Here is a 15,417-nt window from a genome sequence, read left to right on the forward strand (position 1 = left end):
GGGTAAAATGCGCTAGGTCGTCCATCCAAATTTAAGACGGACCTCTTACCAATAGCAGCGATGGTAGTGGATAATAATTTCACTTAGGTAATGTAAGCCACTCGTAAGAGCGCCACCCAATGCCGTTGGCACTTTCCCGATTGCAGCACCGGCGTGAGCAGACGGCCTCGTCGTTCCTTCTTCCTCTTGTTCTGTTTTATGGGGCTCTCCAGCAGTAATACCGGACCGGCCAATGAGAGTCGAGATGTCCCAACCGTCTTTTTCACTCGCGTTGTAGAAAGAACATCATCCAGGAACGCGCCCCCATTGTTGTCGCTCTAGCCGGCGGCTCGCCCGGGTATCATCATTCCAGCCAAGCACCCTTCTTCCTCGGCAGGCCTCCTGCTCTGTCGAGCATACACAATCAAAAAAGAATACGAACAAAAACACTGCAATTTCCTCACGGCAACGCAGCCTGTCGACAGGTCCACCGCCTTTCTGGCTCACCGTGACATCTTGGCAGAGTGTCGTGGGCCTACGGAGCAGATCTGGACTCGCGATACGGCCTCCTATGCCAGCTAAGATTAATCGGACAGTGAAGGCCGTATGGAGTATGTACGAGTACTCCGTACACTAACCGAACTCTGGCGGTCAGGCTGCCAGAATTGGCGCAGCTTCTTCCTCTCACAGATAGCGCGACTCTGAAATGAGCACCGTGGAGAAGATGAAAAACAACAGCATGACCTCGACGAGTGCTCCGTACTACTGGACCCCTGCACACGTTAACCGGGTCATTTGTGCATATTTGATGGAGCAGGGTTCACGTTGGTCGCCATGGACAGCCCCCCCGGCCTTGCCTTTCGAGGAATAGCAGCGTCCCATCCGCCTTTCGCATTCCGACCCTCATTCCATATTCCCCCTTTCCGTGAGCCCTGCACGAAATCTGCGCTCATGCTAATAAGCACCGAGACCGCCCTACTTGATCGAGAATGATCTTTTCTTCTTTCCTTCCCTTCCTCATCCCAAACCACACATCATCGTCGCAGATGTTGTCGACAAGTTCCTGAAAGTACTTCGCTTTCGTCACTCGTTTATAGTTCTTCCAAACCGCTTCACTCTTTCAGCGGTACTCGTTTTCATCCGCGCCAAAAATCACCATAATACCAGCATCTGCATTTCGATCCCGCCAACATGAAGGGATCCATCGTTGCAGCTGCGGCTGCCCTCATCGGCAATGCTGCTGCCATTCGCATGCGTCACGGCCACGCGCACGCGCACGAGCTGTTCGAGAAGCGTGACGAAGTCTGCACGACCTACCTCACGACCATCACCGGTTCCATGAGTAAGTTGAGGCTTATTTCCACTCGTCAGACCAGCCTCGACCAATGCTAATCTTTCACAGCCTGGTACCCGACTCCTGGTGCCAGCACCACAAACGTGGCTCCCACTCCTGCTGTTCCCACGATCGTTGTGCCCAACAACTACACCAGCAAGGCTGTGCCGTCGCCGTCGTCGTCTGCCCCCGTGCAGCTGCCGTCGACCACCACCTCGGCAGCACCTGTCACGACCACGGTTGCCACCGTCCCGACCCCTGGTGTGGAGACGTGCGCGACTCCCGGCACCTACACGTTCCCGGCGACTACCGTTGTTGTGACCGAGACGACGACTGTCTGCGGTGCCACGACCGCGCCTGTGACTTCGGGCACCAACACCATCGGTGGTGTGACCACTGTCGTTGAGACTGCGACCACTGTCGTCTGCCCGTACGCCACCACGTCGACGCAGCCCGGCGGTGTTGTCACTAGCATCCTTACCTCGACGACCTATGTCTGCCCTTCGGCTGGCACGTACACCATTGCGCCGATCACGACTGTGGTCACGACCGACACCGTTGTTGTCTGCCCCGCCGTTCAGACCTTCACCCCTGGCACCTACACCAAGCCTGCTGTGACGACAACTGTGGTTGAGACCGACGTTGTTGTCTACTGCCCGTTCGCTACGCCGAGCGCCAGCAGCTCCGTTGTTTCGACGACGCCTGTTGCTGTCCAGGCTACCACAACCGCTGTTGCCGTCCCGACGACGCCGGCCGCTGCTGTCCCGACTCTGGGCATTGAGACTTGCGCGACTCCCGGCACCTACACCTTCCCGGCGACTACCGTTGTTGTGACCGAGACGACGACTGTCTGCGGTGCCACGACCGCGCCTGTGACTTCGGGCACCAACACCATCGGTGGTGTGACCACTGTCGTTGAGACTGCGACCACTGTCGTCTGCCCGTACGCCACCACGTCGACGCAGCCCGGCGGTGTTGTCACTAGCATCCTTACCTCAACGACCTATGTCTGCCCTTCGGCTGGTACCTACACCATTGCTCCGATCACGACGGTTGTCACGACTGATACTGTTGTTGTCTGCCCTGCTGTCCAGACCTTCACCCCCGGCACCTACACCAAGCCTGCTGTGACGACGACTGTGGTTGAGACCGACGTTGTTGTCTACTGCCCGTTCGCTACGCCGAGCGCCAGCAGCTCCGTTGTTTCGACGACGCCTGTTGCTGTCCAGGCTACCACAACCGCTGTTGCCGTCCCGACGACGCCGGCCGCTGCTGTCCCGACTCTGGACATTGAGACTTGCGCTACCCCTGGCACCTACACGTTCCCGGCGACCACCGTTGTCGTGACTGAGACGACCACCGTGTGTGGTGCCCAGATTACCTCTGTGACTTCGGGCACGAACACTATTGGTGGTGTCACTACCGTTGTTGAGACCGCCACGACCTTTGTGTGCCCCATCGCCACGACGTCGACTCAGCCGGGCGGTGTTGTCACTAGCATCCTTACCTCGACGACCTATGTTTGCCCTTCGGCTGGCACCTACACCATTGCGCCGATCACGACTGTGGTCACGACCGACACCGTTGTTGTCTGCCCCGCCGTTCAGACCTTCACCCCTGGCACCTACACCCGTCCGGCCGTGACGACGACCGTTGTCGAGACTGACGTCGTTGTCTACTGCCCCTTTGCCACGTCGAGCACCAGCACTGCTGTTGCCGTTCCCCAGGTTTCCACCACCGTCGTTGCTGTTCCCCAGGTTTCTACGACCGCTGTTGCTGTCCCTGTGATTTCCGCCTCGGTCGCCATCCAGTTTTCGTCGGCTAAGGCTTCGACCTCGTCGGCTGCCGCGACTGCTTCGTCCACCTCTGCGGCCACGCTTGGCGGCGGTTCGCAGTGGGCCATCACCTACACGCCGTACACGACGACGGGTCAGTGCAAGAGCGCGTCGGATGTTATGACGGACATTTCTGCTGTCAAGGACAAGGGTTTCACGACGGTGCGTGTGTACTCGACTGACTGCGACACTCTGCCGAGCGTCGGTGCTGCCTGCAAGGCCTACGGCCTGAAGATGATCATTGGTGTGTTTATCGGTGAGGTTGGCTGCGACAACGGCAACCCGGACGTCGCGTCGCAGATCTCGGCCATCAAGAGCTGGGGTATGTGGGATCTGGTTGAGCTTGTTGTGGTCGGTAACGAGGCCGGCAACGACGGCTTCTGCACGCCCGCCCAGCTGAAGTCGCTTATTGTGGAGGTCAAGACGATTGTGTCTGATGCTGGCGCCAGCTGCCCGGTGACGACGACCGACACGGTCAACATCTGGCAGGATACTGAGTTCTCGTCGGTCATCTGCCCCGTTGTGGACGTCGTTGCTTGCAACGCCCACGCTTACTTCAACGCGGGGACGAAGCCGTCTGAGGCCGGTACTTTCGTGCAGGGCCAGCTGGACATTGTCAAGAAGATCTGTGGTCTTGAGGGCTACGTTCTGGAGACGGGCTGGCCGTCGTCGTGCGTGGCCAACGGTTTGGCCACGTGCTCGTCTAACGACCAGGCCACGGCTATTTCGTCGCTCAAGGAGGTTGTTGGCGGTTCCGTCGTCTTCTTCTCCTTCTCGGACGATGAGTGGAAGGAGGGTGGCTCTTGCGGCTGTGAGCAGCACTGGGGCTGCGGTCAGCTGTTCTAAATGACCTGAACAGTTGACGTTGTCTTTTCCGTGTTCTCTCTTTTGTCTTGTTGTCTTCCTCTTTTCAAGAACCGTCCCTGCTGTCAAGGCCTCTGCTCTGTTGCCGGCTATGTATCCATCCATTCATGTCGGGCCTTTATCCAATCTTGCCCCCAACCCGATCTTCCGCACGGCTTTTTATGAACAGCTTGTGTATTAAATACTCTAGCATATTTTTGTGTCTGTCTGTGTCTTGTGGCATGCCAATGGGATATTTTTCACCTACAAGAATCGAACATTCAACACTAGTTATGCGGTCCTGTGAAGAAGTACCCAGTTATATTATGTCAGCTATTTGTGTAAGCGCAGCTTTGCACGTGATGGCCCCACTGTAGCTCCTCCTGTCCCATGACCTCAACAGCTCTACAAATGCTGGTCGTTACCAGCCTCTTTGTGTTTACCCTGCTGCCCGACAGCTACAGTGCTGCCTCACCATGCTCTCTCTACGAGCACAGCACGCGACATACACGGCAGATCTGCTGACTCAGTTGTTCATCCTCTCCGACTGGGCCATGGCCTTTCTGACACGGCCTCTTGTACATCCAATCTCTCGTCTCGACAGCAACGATCATGAAGCTGCTACGCAGTGCCATCATCCTGTTCGGGGCTGGGCTAGCGACGTCGGCAGCGGTGCCTGAGCGGCAGCATCAGGCCGTGCTGTCAGTTGGCGATGCGCAAGACGGCCCTTTGATCTCATCCTCATCCACCACTCTCTTTGGTTCGCTCGAGCGGCTGGCCCGCCTGGTCGACATTGCCTACTGTGTCGGCACTGCTGGAACGGGCGTGGCGCCGCCGTTCTCGTGCGTGTCACGCTGTCACGAGTTTCCCGAGCTGCGCCTGGTGGCTTCGTGGAACACGGGCGTGCTGCTGGGCGACAGCTGCGGCTTCGTGGCCGCCGACGACGGCCGCCGCGAGGTCTTTGTCGTCTTTCGCGGCACCTACAGCCTGACCAACACGGTCGAGGACCTGCGCACAGTGCCGCAAGACTACAAGCCGTATCCCGGGACTGCTCTCGCCTGCCGCAACTGCACCGTCCACGCCGGCTTCTTCGACTCCTGGCAGAGCGCCCGGCCACTAGTCCTGCCGGCTGTTGCTGCCGCGCGCGATCCCTCGTCATCGCCAGACACCCAGGCGACACAGCCGCTATCCCCCTACACCGTCCGGCTCGTTGGCCACAGCCTCGGTGGCGCTGTCGCTGCGCTGGCTGGCCTCGAAATGCGCACTAGCCTTGGCTGGGATGACGTGCACGTGACCACGTTTGGTCAGCCGCGCATCGGCAACAAAGGACTCGCTGCCTTTGTCGAGACTGTCTTTGGCCTCGACAACAACAACAACAACAACAACAACATGACCATGACCACGACCACGACCAACAGCTTCCGCCGCGTCACCCACAGAAACGACCCCGTCCCCCTCCTCCCCCTCGCCGAATGGGGCTTCCGCTCGCATGCTGGCGAGATCTTCATCGATAAACATGACCTGCCACCGTCTCCCGATGATCTGCTTCTTTGTCGCGGCCGTGACGACCCGGCCTGTATCGCTGGTCCCTCGTCCGACAGCCTCTATGGCTCGCTTCCACGCCTCCGCTTGTGGGAGCTCTTCTTCGCCCACCGCGACTACTTTTGGCGCCTCGGCCTCTGTTTTCCTGGCGGCGATCCTGCCGACCGTTGGCGCAATGTCCACTATGGCGACCCGTCTGCCGATGAGCTGTAACCCTCTTGCTTCTTGTTGCTTGTCTAGTTCTTATTACTTGATCAAATCACATTGTCGTGTTCTATGCTGTGATAGTCCAATCATTACTCCGTATACTCGTCCTTCAAATTTCCACTGGGTATATACATATGCACGTGACTACAGTCAATCCAGTTCGATCACCCCGATCGCCTGAGAAGCCCGTCGTGACGTGCTCAACCTGCTCGCCGAACCTATCCGGGCTATCTTGCGTGCCGGCTCGCCCGTCTCGTCGCCCGTCTCGTCGTCCTCGTCGCCCTCATCCCCCAGGATCGGTCGCCACGTCCCATCTGGCGCCACCCAGCTCGACCGAGCCCGGCTCAGCGTTCCGTTCTTCTCAAGCTGATTGCGCACATCCAAGAGAAACCCGTCTACCCGCAGGCTCTTCGGTCGCGCGTCTTGCGAGCAGATGGGGCACCGCCACTTGTCCGGCTGCGACAGCTGCACCACCTTGCAGCACCTACACGGCGCCTGGTGTTGGCAGGGCGTTATCGAGTAGAGTGGCCGCGTCGTAAGCCAGATCGACAGGTCAAAGCATTCCATGTGCAAGCAGTTGACGCCTCGTACCGGTGTCTCAAACACCTTCGCCGTGAATGGATCTGCCAGGTCCACCGACAGGTCTGCCTGCACCACTGCAAAGCCGTCGTCGTCATCGTCGTCATCGTCATTGTCGTCGTCGCCACGACCTCCGGGAGCTGTCGCCAGTCGCCTTCTGATTTCCTCGACAGTCTTGCTGGGCTGCCGGAATCCCTGGCTCAGAATTCGCCCCACCACATCGCTATGCTTCTCCGTCTTGACCACTTCAACCCCCAATACGTGAAGCAGCGCGTCCGCCGGAACGCCTGTCTCTGGGATTGCCACCTGCAGCTTGTTCGTCCCAACATTGATCATCGACGTCATTTCGGCCGCAAGATCTTTGCCACTGTGTGCCTTTCGCCGCACTGACACGACCGATCCGTTGAGGTTGATAAAGATGTTCATCGGCCAGGTTGTGTCCAGGATCAACCACTCTGCCTCCGTCATCACCTTCCCTGTCGATGGTGCCTTGCAGCAGCGGATTCTGTACCGCAGGCTTCCGCTGCTTTGCTTCACCACCGGAAGAAGCTCCCCCGGCGGGACCTCTCGGGATGCCAGATGGTCGTACTCATCCTGCGTCACCTGAAACTCGAACCTGTACAGATGGCTGCGTGCCGGGGTCGACACTGGCCCGATCGCCATGTGGTGCACCGATTGGTAGAACCGTTCTTGGCCGGGTCTATCGGCTAAGCTCTCGCCCGTGTTTAGATCGAATAGCACCCGCACCGGGCTTCTAATCGGTGCCTCGTGCAGGCCTCCTTGCAACGACTGCGAATCTGTCGGACTGTGAGGATATTCGCTTCGAGGTATCCGTCGAGTCTTCGGGATCAATCGTTTTTCGAGTCCGCTATACATGTCGATTGCGCTAGATGTGGCAGGCGAGCACATCTGCTTCCGAGTAGCAGCAGGCTGTTGCACATTGGCAGATGCGCTTAGAACTTGTGGCTGCACAGAGACTGCTGGTGACTGCACGGAAATACTGCTGGCCGACGCGCTGGGAGATGGTAGGATGAATACATCCGCCGATGTCGGCATTACTTCTTGCGTCTGGGGTTGCACAGCAGCTGCTTCTGCGTGATGCGAGAGCCGCTGAAACGGCTGTATTTGCTGCGGCATTTGTATCATTTGTGACATCTGCTGCACCTGTGGCACCTGTTGCATTTGTTGCATTTGTTGCGGCTGTTGCATCTGTTGCATCTGAGGCATCTGCTGCGCCAGCCGCATCTGCTGCAGCTGTTGTACTTGTTGCGGGTGCTGTAAGGGCTCCATCGGCCGCATCCCCTGGGTCTGAGGTGCCTGCTGCAGTGGCAGTTGTTGCATCAGTGGACTCTGTTGAGACTGCCGTCGTGGCAGCAATTGCAGCTGGGACAGCCGTGGGCTTTGCTGCATCTGTTGAGGCACATGATACGCTGGCTGCGATATCTGCTGAAGTTGCTGTGTCTGTCGTACAGGGTTTCCCTGTAATTTGCTCGCTTGCTCGGAAGCCAGGTCGGGACGCACTTGCGGCATCTGGAGCTGCGGTACTTGGGCCACATATGACTCTGGCATTGACACTGACACCAGCTGCATGGCTGCAGAGTTGTGCATCCCCGGGCTTTGAGTCACCTCCAATTCCTTTGCCTGCGCCCTGGCCGTCTGCATGAGCCCAAGGTAGGCTTTGATGAGATCGGCGTTAATTTGTTCCAGTTCCGAGAGCCCGTTAAACATCCGGGATACGAACTTCCCAGGAGCTACATAATGGCGCATCTGGTCGTCGTGGAACAAGACCAAATATTCATTGGACAGGGATGCGTTGGGGGCACCAAGGCGGCTTCGAGTGCACGTGAATATGCACTCCTGCAGCGTCGGGGATATGCAGCCCAGTATGCCGACCGTTTCATCCATCAGTACCGGATAGGCACGTCTAGAGAGCTCGAGCAGGAGATCGTCCCATCGCTGCCGCAGACAGTTCAGAAAGCAAACAATTTGAGGAAACACCTTGGCATAAAAGGGCCCTGACATCATCGCCTTTATGTCGCAGGGAAAGACTGTGAAGTATTGGCGGAGACTTAACCGTATGATGTCGTTCTTCCTCAGAATATCCTCCAGCTTGGTGAAACTTGTGTCCACTTGCTGTGGGCTGAGATCCCTGAAGATGCCGTAAACATCCTCATGGCGCAAGGACCAGATGTTGAATAGCTGGTGCAGTGCAAGATAAAAGCCATCATTTGACCGACAGGCCTTCCTTAACAGTATGAAGCGAGGGAATTCACAATCTTGGGAAAGCCTGGCCGGGCCACCCGCACTGTTAATGGTACTGTCGATCGAGCCGATGCAGCTGTTGTAGTGTATCGCTGTCGGGGTAACAATCTGACCGGAGTAGTTCCTCTTATAAGGAACGCCATTACTGGGGAGAATCGGAATTATGGGAGTGATTGGGGAGGCCGCAAAGGAAGGGGTCCGCGGACTGTTGGAAAAGCCGGCTGTCGCCGCGGGCATAGCGGGAGCCGTTGCCATGGCGGCCAGCCCGCTGACCTCTTCGGTGTTTCTGTCAGTCAGCCGAGAAGCCTGCTGTTGGGAGGACAGCCATTGATCTTGCCTGGCCATGTATTGGGCCGGTGATGATGGGGCTGACGGCGGAGGTCGTGTCGGCTGCTGTGCTGTGGGTTGTGAGATCGTCGGTCTCGACGCAGCGGTCCACAGAGAGCCCGAGCCTGGATGAGCGACCGTGGAGCCGGAAGCAGTGGCAGTGGCAGAAGTGATGGCAGCAGCCATAGCAGCGACCAGGGCGTTGTCTAGGCCGGATGCCGAAGCACTTGGCGGGACAGAAGCGTACTGGAGCGGGCTATTCAGCGCAACAGTAGCCGGGCTCGGCTCGTCACTGGGTGACGGAGAGGGTAGCACACGCAGGGATGCAGCTTGCGAGGCCCTGTGACACAGAGACTAGTCAGCATCAGCACATCCCACCAAAACCATCCGAGACAGTGCATACAATGACAGGGCTGGCTCGGTCATGTGCAGGGGGACTCCAACAGGTTTGGAGGGTGCAGTAGCGTTGGCAATGGCAGCACCGGCAGCCACGACAAAAAGGCGGATCAGAAAGAGCGGTCGACTGTGCCGGGGTCTCTGCAGTTAGCCAGGAGGGACGGCCGGCGCCGAGAAAGGCGTTTGCAGTGCGATTTGCCGAGGCGAACTGGGTTACCGACACAGAACTCGGTTGTACTGGCAGTTGCTGCTCTCGGGCCATGTTGGGCTCAGGCAACCATGCTGCTCGACGTCAGCGAGAGCAAAGGCAGAAGCGGCTAGTGTGGCTGTCGTCTTTGTATTCGGGTCATCCAGAGCGGGTGATACGTCCTCTCTGGCCGTGCTCCACCGACATGCACACTCACCAGATCAGAAAGCAGACCGCGCGCAAAGACGCAGGACCCATGCGAAGGCGCTGGTCCGGGGTCAAAGGACGAAGTCGAAGCACCGGTGAGTCAGGGCAGAAGAGACAAAGAGGTCTCTGAGAGCGAAATGAAGGGCGGGAATAGAGCGGTAAAAAGGCGAGGATGGATCAGTAAGATTGCAGGCTTCAGCCGCGCTCCAAATCGGCAATACAGGGGAAACAACGCTGTCGAGAGGAGGGACGGACGAAGCAACCGACTGTTGACACTTTTGGTAGGGATGGAGATTTTGAGGTAAAGAGGGCGGGGGCAGGAAGACAAAGGACAATAGAGAGAGCGAGGCAGGGCGAAGATAAGTCTGTGATCCCAACACATCCCCACCTATAAGGTGCGAGGCTGTCGTGCCTTCCGTTTGCTGGCCTGGCCGTTTGGCCGGAAGCAGCTTTGCCTCAGGATGCCCAATAAGGAAGACAGACGACACGCTAGAGTTACGGGGGCCCACTTTGCCAAGCCAAAGGCAGAGGTTGTCTGAGCTGGCAGGCTGCAGGTCGTGAGATGGCGCGTTTGGTCCGCGTCGCTCTATCTTTTCCCCCTGTCGGCTCTCTCGCGTTTGCACCGGAGAAGGAGACGGCAGCACCGGCCTGGACAGGGAAGATGGACGTGTAAACGACGACAGAACCAGCGGCCGTTGGGCGGAAATCCGTTGCGCTAGCAGCGCTTAGGTTTTGGGTACGGATCAACAAATATCCGAGATCCAATAGAACCTGCAGTTGGACCCGCCTAAAAAGTAAAAAAAAAATTGACTGAAAAAGAGGCAAGAGAATTTCCGAAGCAGAAAGCGGGCAGCCGGTTACAGCGATCAGACACAGACGCTCGCGGCGAAGCAGAGCGCATACGAGACAATGGCAACAGCGGTTGTGCCTCTGGCACAGCTGAAGCTGGCAACGGGGCCGGAGCCCACGACGGCCGAGCAGCGATACTGGAAGTCGTTTCGGAACGCCAAGTCGCACACGACGACGGCAGCATGGTCGGTGACGCATATCAGCTACCCGGTGGCGGCGGGCTCGATTGCGTTGTTGTCAGCGACGGCGTCCAAGGCCAACGACATGTTTGCAGTGACGGCAGGACCGCGGGTGGATCTCTACAGTATCCGCAAGCGTGAGGCGCTCAAGTCGATTGGGCGATTCGAGGCGGTGGCGCGAAGCGGCGAGATCCGGGCAGACGGGCGAGTGCTGGTGGCGGGCGACGATTCGGGCAAGATGCAGGTCTTTGACGTCTCGGGCGGGTCGCGGCCGGTGATCCTCAAGACGTGGCATGTGCACCGACAGCCGACGTGGGTGACGAAATGGTCGCCGACGAACCTGACGACGTTGATGAGCGCCAGCGACGACAAGACGGTGCGGCTGTGGGATCTACCGAGCAGCGACGCAGTGCGCACGTTTGTGGGCCACCAAGACTACGTGCGGTCGGGCGCTTTTATGCCGACCGGAGGAGGCGGAGCGGGCAGCGGGTCGGGAGCCCGAGGAGGTCACGGCGGCAGCAGCAGCAGCGGCGGTAGTGGTGGTGGTCACATGTTGGTGACGGGGTCGTACGATGCGACAGTGCGGCTGTGGGATGCACGGACGCCAGGCGGAGCAGTGCTGACGTTCAAGCACGCAGCGCCAGTAGAGGCGGTGCTGCCGATGCCGTCGGGGACGGTGATTCTGGCGGCGGCAGAGAACTCGGTGTCAGTGCTGGATGTGGTGGCAGCACGGCCGTTGCAGCTGCTGACGAGCCACCAGAAGACGGTGACGTCGCTGTGTCTGGCGTCGGGCGGCGAGCGCGTGCTCTCGGGCGGGCTGGACGGCCACGTCAAGGTGTATGAGACGGGGACGTGGCAGGTGGTGGCTGGGGCCCGATACTCGTCTCCGGTGCTGTCGGTGGCCGCGGTGGCGGCTGGGGCTGCCGGTGAGGCCCGCCATCTGGCCGTGGGCATGTCGTGGGGCGTGCTGAGCATCAAGACCCGGCTGACGGGCGCGGCGGCCGAGCGAGATCGTGAGCGACAGCGTGAAGCCGCAGCTCGCAGTGCTGGCACGCTGGACCGTCTGGATGCGAGCAAGAACCGGACCAAGCAGTTGGTGGCTGCGCGCAAGCGGCTCGAGCAGGTCGGATCGACTCCGGGATCGGGATCGGGGGACTTTGTCATCAACCCCACTGACGACGCCCGCGGCAAGAAAGAGACCGCTTGGCAGAAAGACTTGCGCCACCAGCGATTTGCCGCTGCTCTGGATACCGCGCTCGACCCAAGCTCGTCCGGCCACAGCTCCATCAACACGCTCACGCTGCTCGTGGCCCTGCAGCATCGCAGCGCTCTGCGTGATGCGCTCGAGAACCGCGACGAGGTCTCGGTCCAGCCCATCCTCAAGTGGGCTTGTCGCCACATTGTCGATCCGCGCTACACGGCCGTCTGCACTGACGTCGGCCTGCATCTGCTCGATCTCTACGCCGAGTACGCTGCCGCCTCAACCGAGCTCCACGACGGCTTCCAGACCCTCTGGCGCACTGTTAGGCGTGAGGTCGAACAGGCCCAGCTGGCCTGCCAGACCCGCGGCATGGTCGAGAACCTGATGATGAACGTGGCTTGATTTGCATGTCTTCGTTTTCTGTCTTCCTTCTCTCTCTTTCTCTCTCTTTCCATGGCATGGGCGTTCAGGTGGTCAAAATAAGCCGCAGCCTCGCAGCAACAGGCCGGCTGCACGCGCGATAGATACTGTTCAATATTCAGATACAAGCACCAACTGCCCAGGTGCAGGTCCTCTTTTCACGAATGAAATGTGTACGGAGTACCGGAGTACTCCGTGCGGAGTACATTCTCCGTAAGATAAGAGAAGGCGTATCAACGTCACGCGCACGGTGTGTGCACAGTACTCCGTATGGTCCAAAACAAACGTTCGCTCTTGCCAGCCCGCAGATCGCCATCGTATCTGACGAACACACAGTACGAGCATGCAGGTGCACCATTTTTAGCACCAATGGCGCAAGCAGGCGTTCCTGCCTGTATCTTTGAAACTTGGGTCCTCTGTCCAGCCACGCCGGCCGCTTATTCGCCCACGCCGTCCCACCATAGTCCACCCACGCCCTTTTGCGTCATTCTGTGGCGTCGGGCAACTGCTCTACTGGGTTAGATGCAAAAGAACAAAAACAAGAAAAAAAACAAGAAAAAAATCTCGCCCTCCATTAGTAAGATCAGCACCCACGGACTGCATAGTGCGTATCTTGATACCGCTACTCTAGCGCAGCCGGCACTAATGGCCGACAGTAAAATTAAAAACACTCACCTCTGCCCCTGGGATTTCTTTGTATCTGATTCACATGTCTTTGAGCACCCGTTCTCTCGCCTCACTGGCCTCGCTCACCCGCCTATCCTTCCGTCTTACGTCGTAATACATAGCACATGCTCCTTGATTGTGTAAACCACCACCTCGAAACCCGGACTGTTGTCTGACCCGTATCTTGGCCCAATCCGCCCTTAGCGATAATAGCTGGTCCGAGCTAATGCGAGCTGCCCGATTCTTCCCCGTATTTCATCCTGCCATTGCCTCTCTGATCACTCGCTCTGCCAGGCTTCTTTTGACATCCTCTCCGTCCTGTCTTCGAACCCTGGCATTCGGCCACATCTGCCAGCAGCAATGGAGTGCACCGTCTGAGTCTTCGTCTTCAATCTCAGCCTATTCGCTGTATATCCGACGCTTAGATCTCGTCTCCCAGCAACAGCAACACGCAACACTTCTTCCTCGTCCGACAGAATCATGGCCGACCACTGTCCTGTCCAGACCAGCGCGGTCTATGTTCTCGGCTGCAACAGCAGGGCCGCCATGCCGCCGCCATCACCACCTTCGCCGCGCATGACTGCCGACATCGCCGACGAGCTCTGCACGCCCATCCAGGAGCTCTCGCTGGACACCGTCGACAGCTCTGCGGCCGAGCCTGCTGCCGCCACCAAGACGACCGATGATGCCTCCTCGGCAACTTCCATCTCGCGGTCGTCTTCGTCCTCGTCTTCTTTGCCCCCAGACTTGCATCGCCCGTCGCTGTCGTCACCCATCACCACTGCTCCCGCCACGGCTGCCGGTTCACCGCTGATCACTGCCGCTGACCTCGACCTCGACCTCGACCTTGATATGTGCCGCTCTGACGCCCGTCTTGCTGGCGCTGTTCATGTCCTCGCCACCGAAGCCAACGCTCTCCAGTCTGTCGCCCACCTGTACGGCAGCTCGGCCAGCGCCCGCCAAGGCTTTCATCGCGCCGTCGATGCCATCGTCCACACCCAGACCGCCTATCCGGCCGGCAAGCTCATCGTCGTCGGCGTCGGCAAGTCTGGCCACATCGGCCGCAAGCTGGCTGCCACATTCAACAGCCTCGCTGTCCCGGCCTCCTTTGTTCATCCCACCGAAGCATTGCACGGCGATCTCGGCCACGTCCGCTCCAACGACTGCCTGCTGTTCATCACCTACTCCGGCAAGACCCAGGAGCTAGTTAGCCTGCTGCCTCATGTCGATCCCTCCCTGCCGTTGATCCTGCTGACCGCCCACGTCCCCACTGAGACTTGTGACCTGGTCCAACACCGCCAGGAGTTTCATCGCTCTGCCACGGCCGTCGGTCCCACCATCCTGCTGCCCGCCCCCATCCCGGTCGAGGAGGCCGTCTCGTTTGGCGTCTCCGCACCCACCACCAGCACTACCACCGCCCTGGCTGTTGGCGATGCCCTCGCTATCGTCGCCGGCAATGAGCTGCACTCGGCCGTCGGTGGTGTTGGCTCCGTCTTTAAGCGCAACCACCCCGGCGGCGCCATCGGCGAGACCACCCGGACGCAGGCCGGCCCTGCTGCGGGCAACGACCAGATTCGCCACCTGGCTCCTCCCGGGGCCTCCATCCCCGTCTTGAAGGCTGCTGAGGCTGCCGTCTGTGCCGACATCTTGCATGCTGGCTATAACAACGCAGCCGCCAAGGGCTGGGTCCGTGTCGTCGGCCAGTCGCCTGACGATGCCAGCATGAGCGTTGACGGCATTGCACCGCCCAGCCGCACCCGCGCTCTGGCCCCAATTGAGTTGGCCCGTCCGGTGGCCGGGCGTGTCCGGCCTCATCGTCGGCCAGCCTGACTTCGTCGTCATATCAGCAGACACAAAGGCTCGCAATGCAGCCGAGTGGCTGCTGAGGTCGTCCCGCAGCACTGATGGTTCCGCTGCCGGACTCGACACCCCTTCTTGCGTCGTCATTGCCGTCGTTGACCATGCGAAGGCTGGAGAACTCGTCGGCGTGCTTGAGCTAAAAGATCTGTTGGATGCATGAAGAGGCCGAAAGAGGAAAGAGCGGACGGGGATACATCACCCCTCTCCCAAGGGGGAAAGAAAGAAAAAAAAAAAGGCAAGAACCAACTCCTGGAATTGCATATGTCATTGTCATTTGTTTTTGTTTTATCATTTCTGGAAAGGAGGTGAGGTTTTTTGCGCTGCTCGGAATTTCGGCTCGAGACAGAACGAAGTTACGCACAGACAACTCGTTGGAGAGTGTGGGAGGGAGCATTGGCTTTTGTAACTGCATTGGATGCGGGCATCCTATGGCAACAGACATCCAATGGCGTTTCAATCTGCAACCTGCTTGGGGGTGGTGAGGGGACGGCTCCCAAACTGTCGCATTTCATTTTATCTTTTATCTTTGTTCTTTTTATGGGGAA

General features: G+C 58.8%; 5 protein-coding genes across 5 annotated transcripts; 4 read left to right on the top strand and 1 right to left on the bottom strand.

Annotated features, from left to right (window-relative positions):
• Window positions 1-1,170: 1,170 nt before the first annotated feature.
• Window positions 1,171-3,993, top strand: CMQ_3232 (cell wall glucanase; the record flags this gene model as incomplete). The annotated part of the gene is made up of 2 exons (XM_014317310.1): window positions 1,171-1,321; window positions 1,382-3,993. 2 exons carry the CDS (start codon window positions 1,171-1,173, stop codon window positions 3,991-3,993), a joined length of 2,763 nt encoding a protein of 920 aa, XP_014172785.1.
• A 609-nt stretch (window positions 3,994-4,602) lies between these two features.
• On the top strand, window positions 4,603-5,745 carry CMQ_2618 (extracellular triacylglycerol lipase; the record flags this gene model as incomplete). Its single annotated transcript, XM_014316696.1, has 1 exon — window positions 4,603-5,745. The coding sequence occupies one exon, from the start codon at window positions 4,603-4,605 to the stop codon at window positions 5,743-5,745; it is 1,143 nt and encodes a 380-aa protein (XP_014172171.1).
• Window positions 5,746-5,889: 144 nt separating this feature from the next.
• Window positions 5,890-9,748, bottom strand: CMQ_3023 (miz zinc finger domain containing protein; the record flags this gene model as incomplete). Its single annotated transcript, XM_014317101.1, has 4 exons — window positions 5,890-7,437; window positions 7,789-9,247; window positions 9,311-9,430; window positions 9,708-9,748. The coding sequence occupies 4 exons, from the start codon at window positions 9,746-9,748 to the stop codon at window positions 5,890-5,892; spliced, it is 3,168 nt and encodes a 1,055-aa protein (XP_014172576.1).
• An 858-nt stretch (window positions 9,749-10,606) lies between these two features.
• On the top strand, window positions 10,607-12,328 carry CMQ_3160 (small nucleolar ribonucleoprotein complex subunit; the record flags this gene model as incomplete). The annotated part of the gene is made up of 1 exon (XM_014317238.1): window positions 10,607-12,328. One exon carries the CDS (start codon window positions 10,607-10,609, stop codon window positions 12,326-12,328), a length of 1,722 nt encoding a protein of 573 aa, XP_014172713.1.
• Window positions 12,329-13,492: 1,164 nt separating this feature from the next.
• CMQ_2821 (sugar isomerase) lies at window positions 13,493-15,032 on the top strand (the record flags this gene model as incomplete). Its single annotated transcript, XM_014316899.1, has 2 exons — window positions 13,493-14,828; window positions 14,884-15,032. The coding sequence occupies 2 exons, from the start codon at window positions 13,493-13,495 to the stop codon at window positions 15,030-15,032; spliced, it is 1,485 nt and encodes a 494-aa protein (XP_014172374.1).
• Window positions 15,033-15,417: the final 385 nt, after the last annotated feature.

Source organism: Grosmannia clavigera (assembly GCF_000143105.1).
Source record: "Grosmannia clavigera kw1407 unplaced genomic scaffold GCSC_144, whole genome shotgun sequence".
NCBI classification, from domain to species: Eukaryota; Fungi; Ascomycota; class Sordariomycetes; order Ophiostomatales; family Ophiostomataceae; genus Leptographium; species Leptographium clavigerum.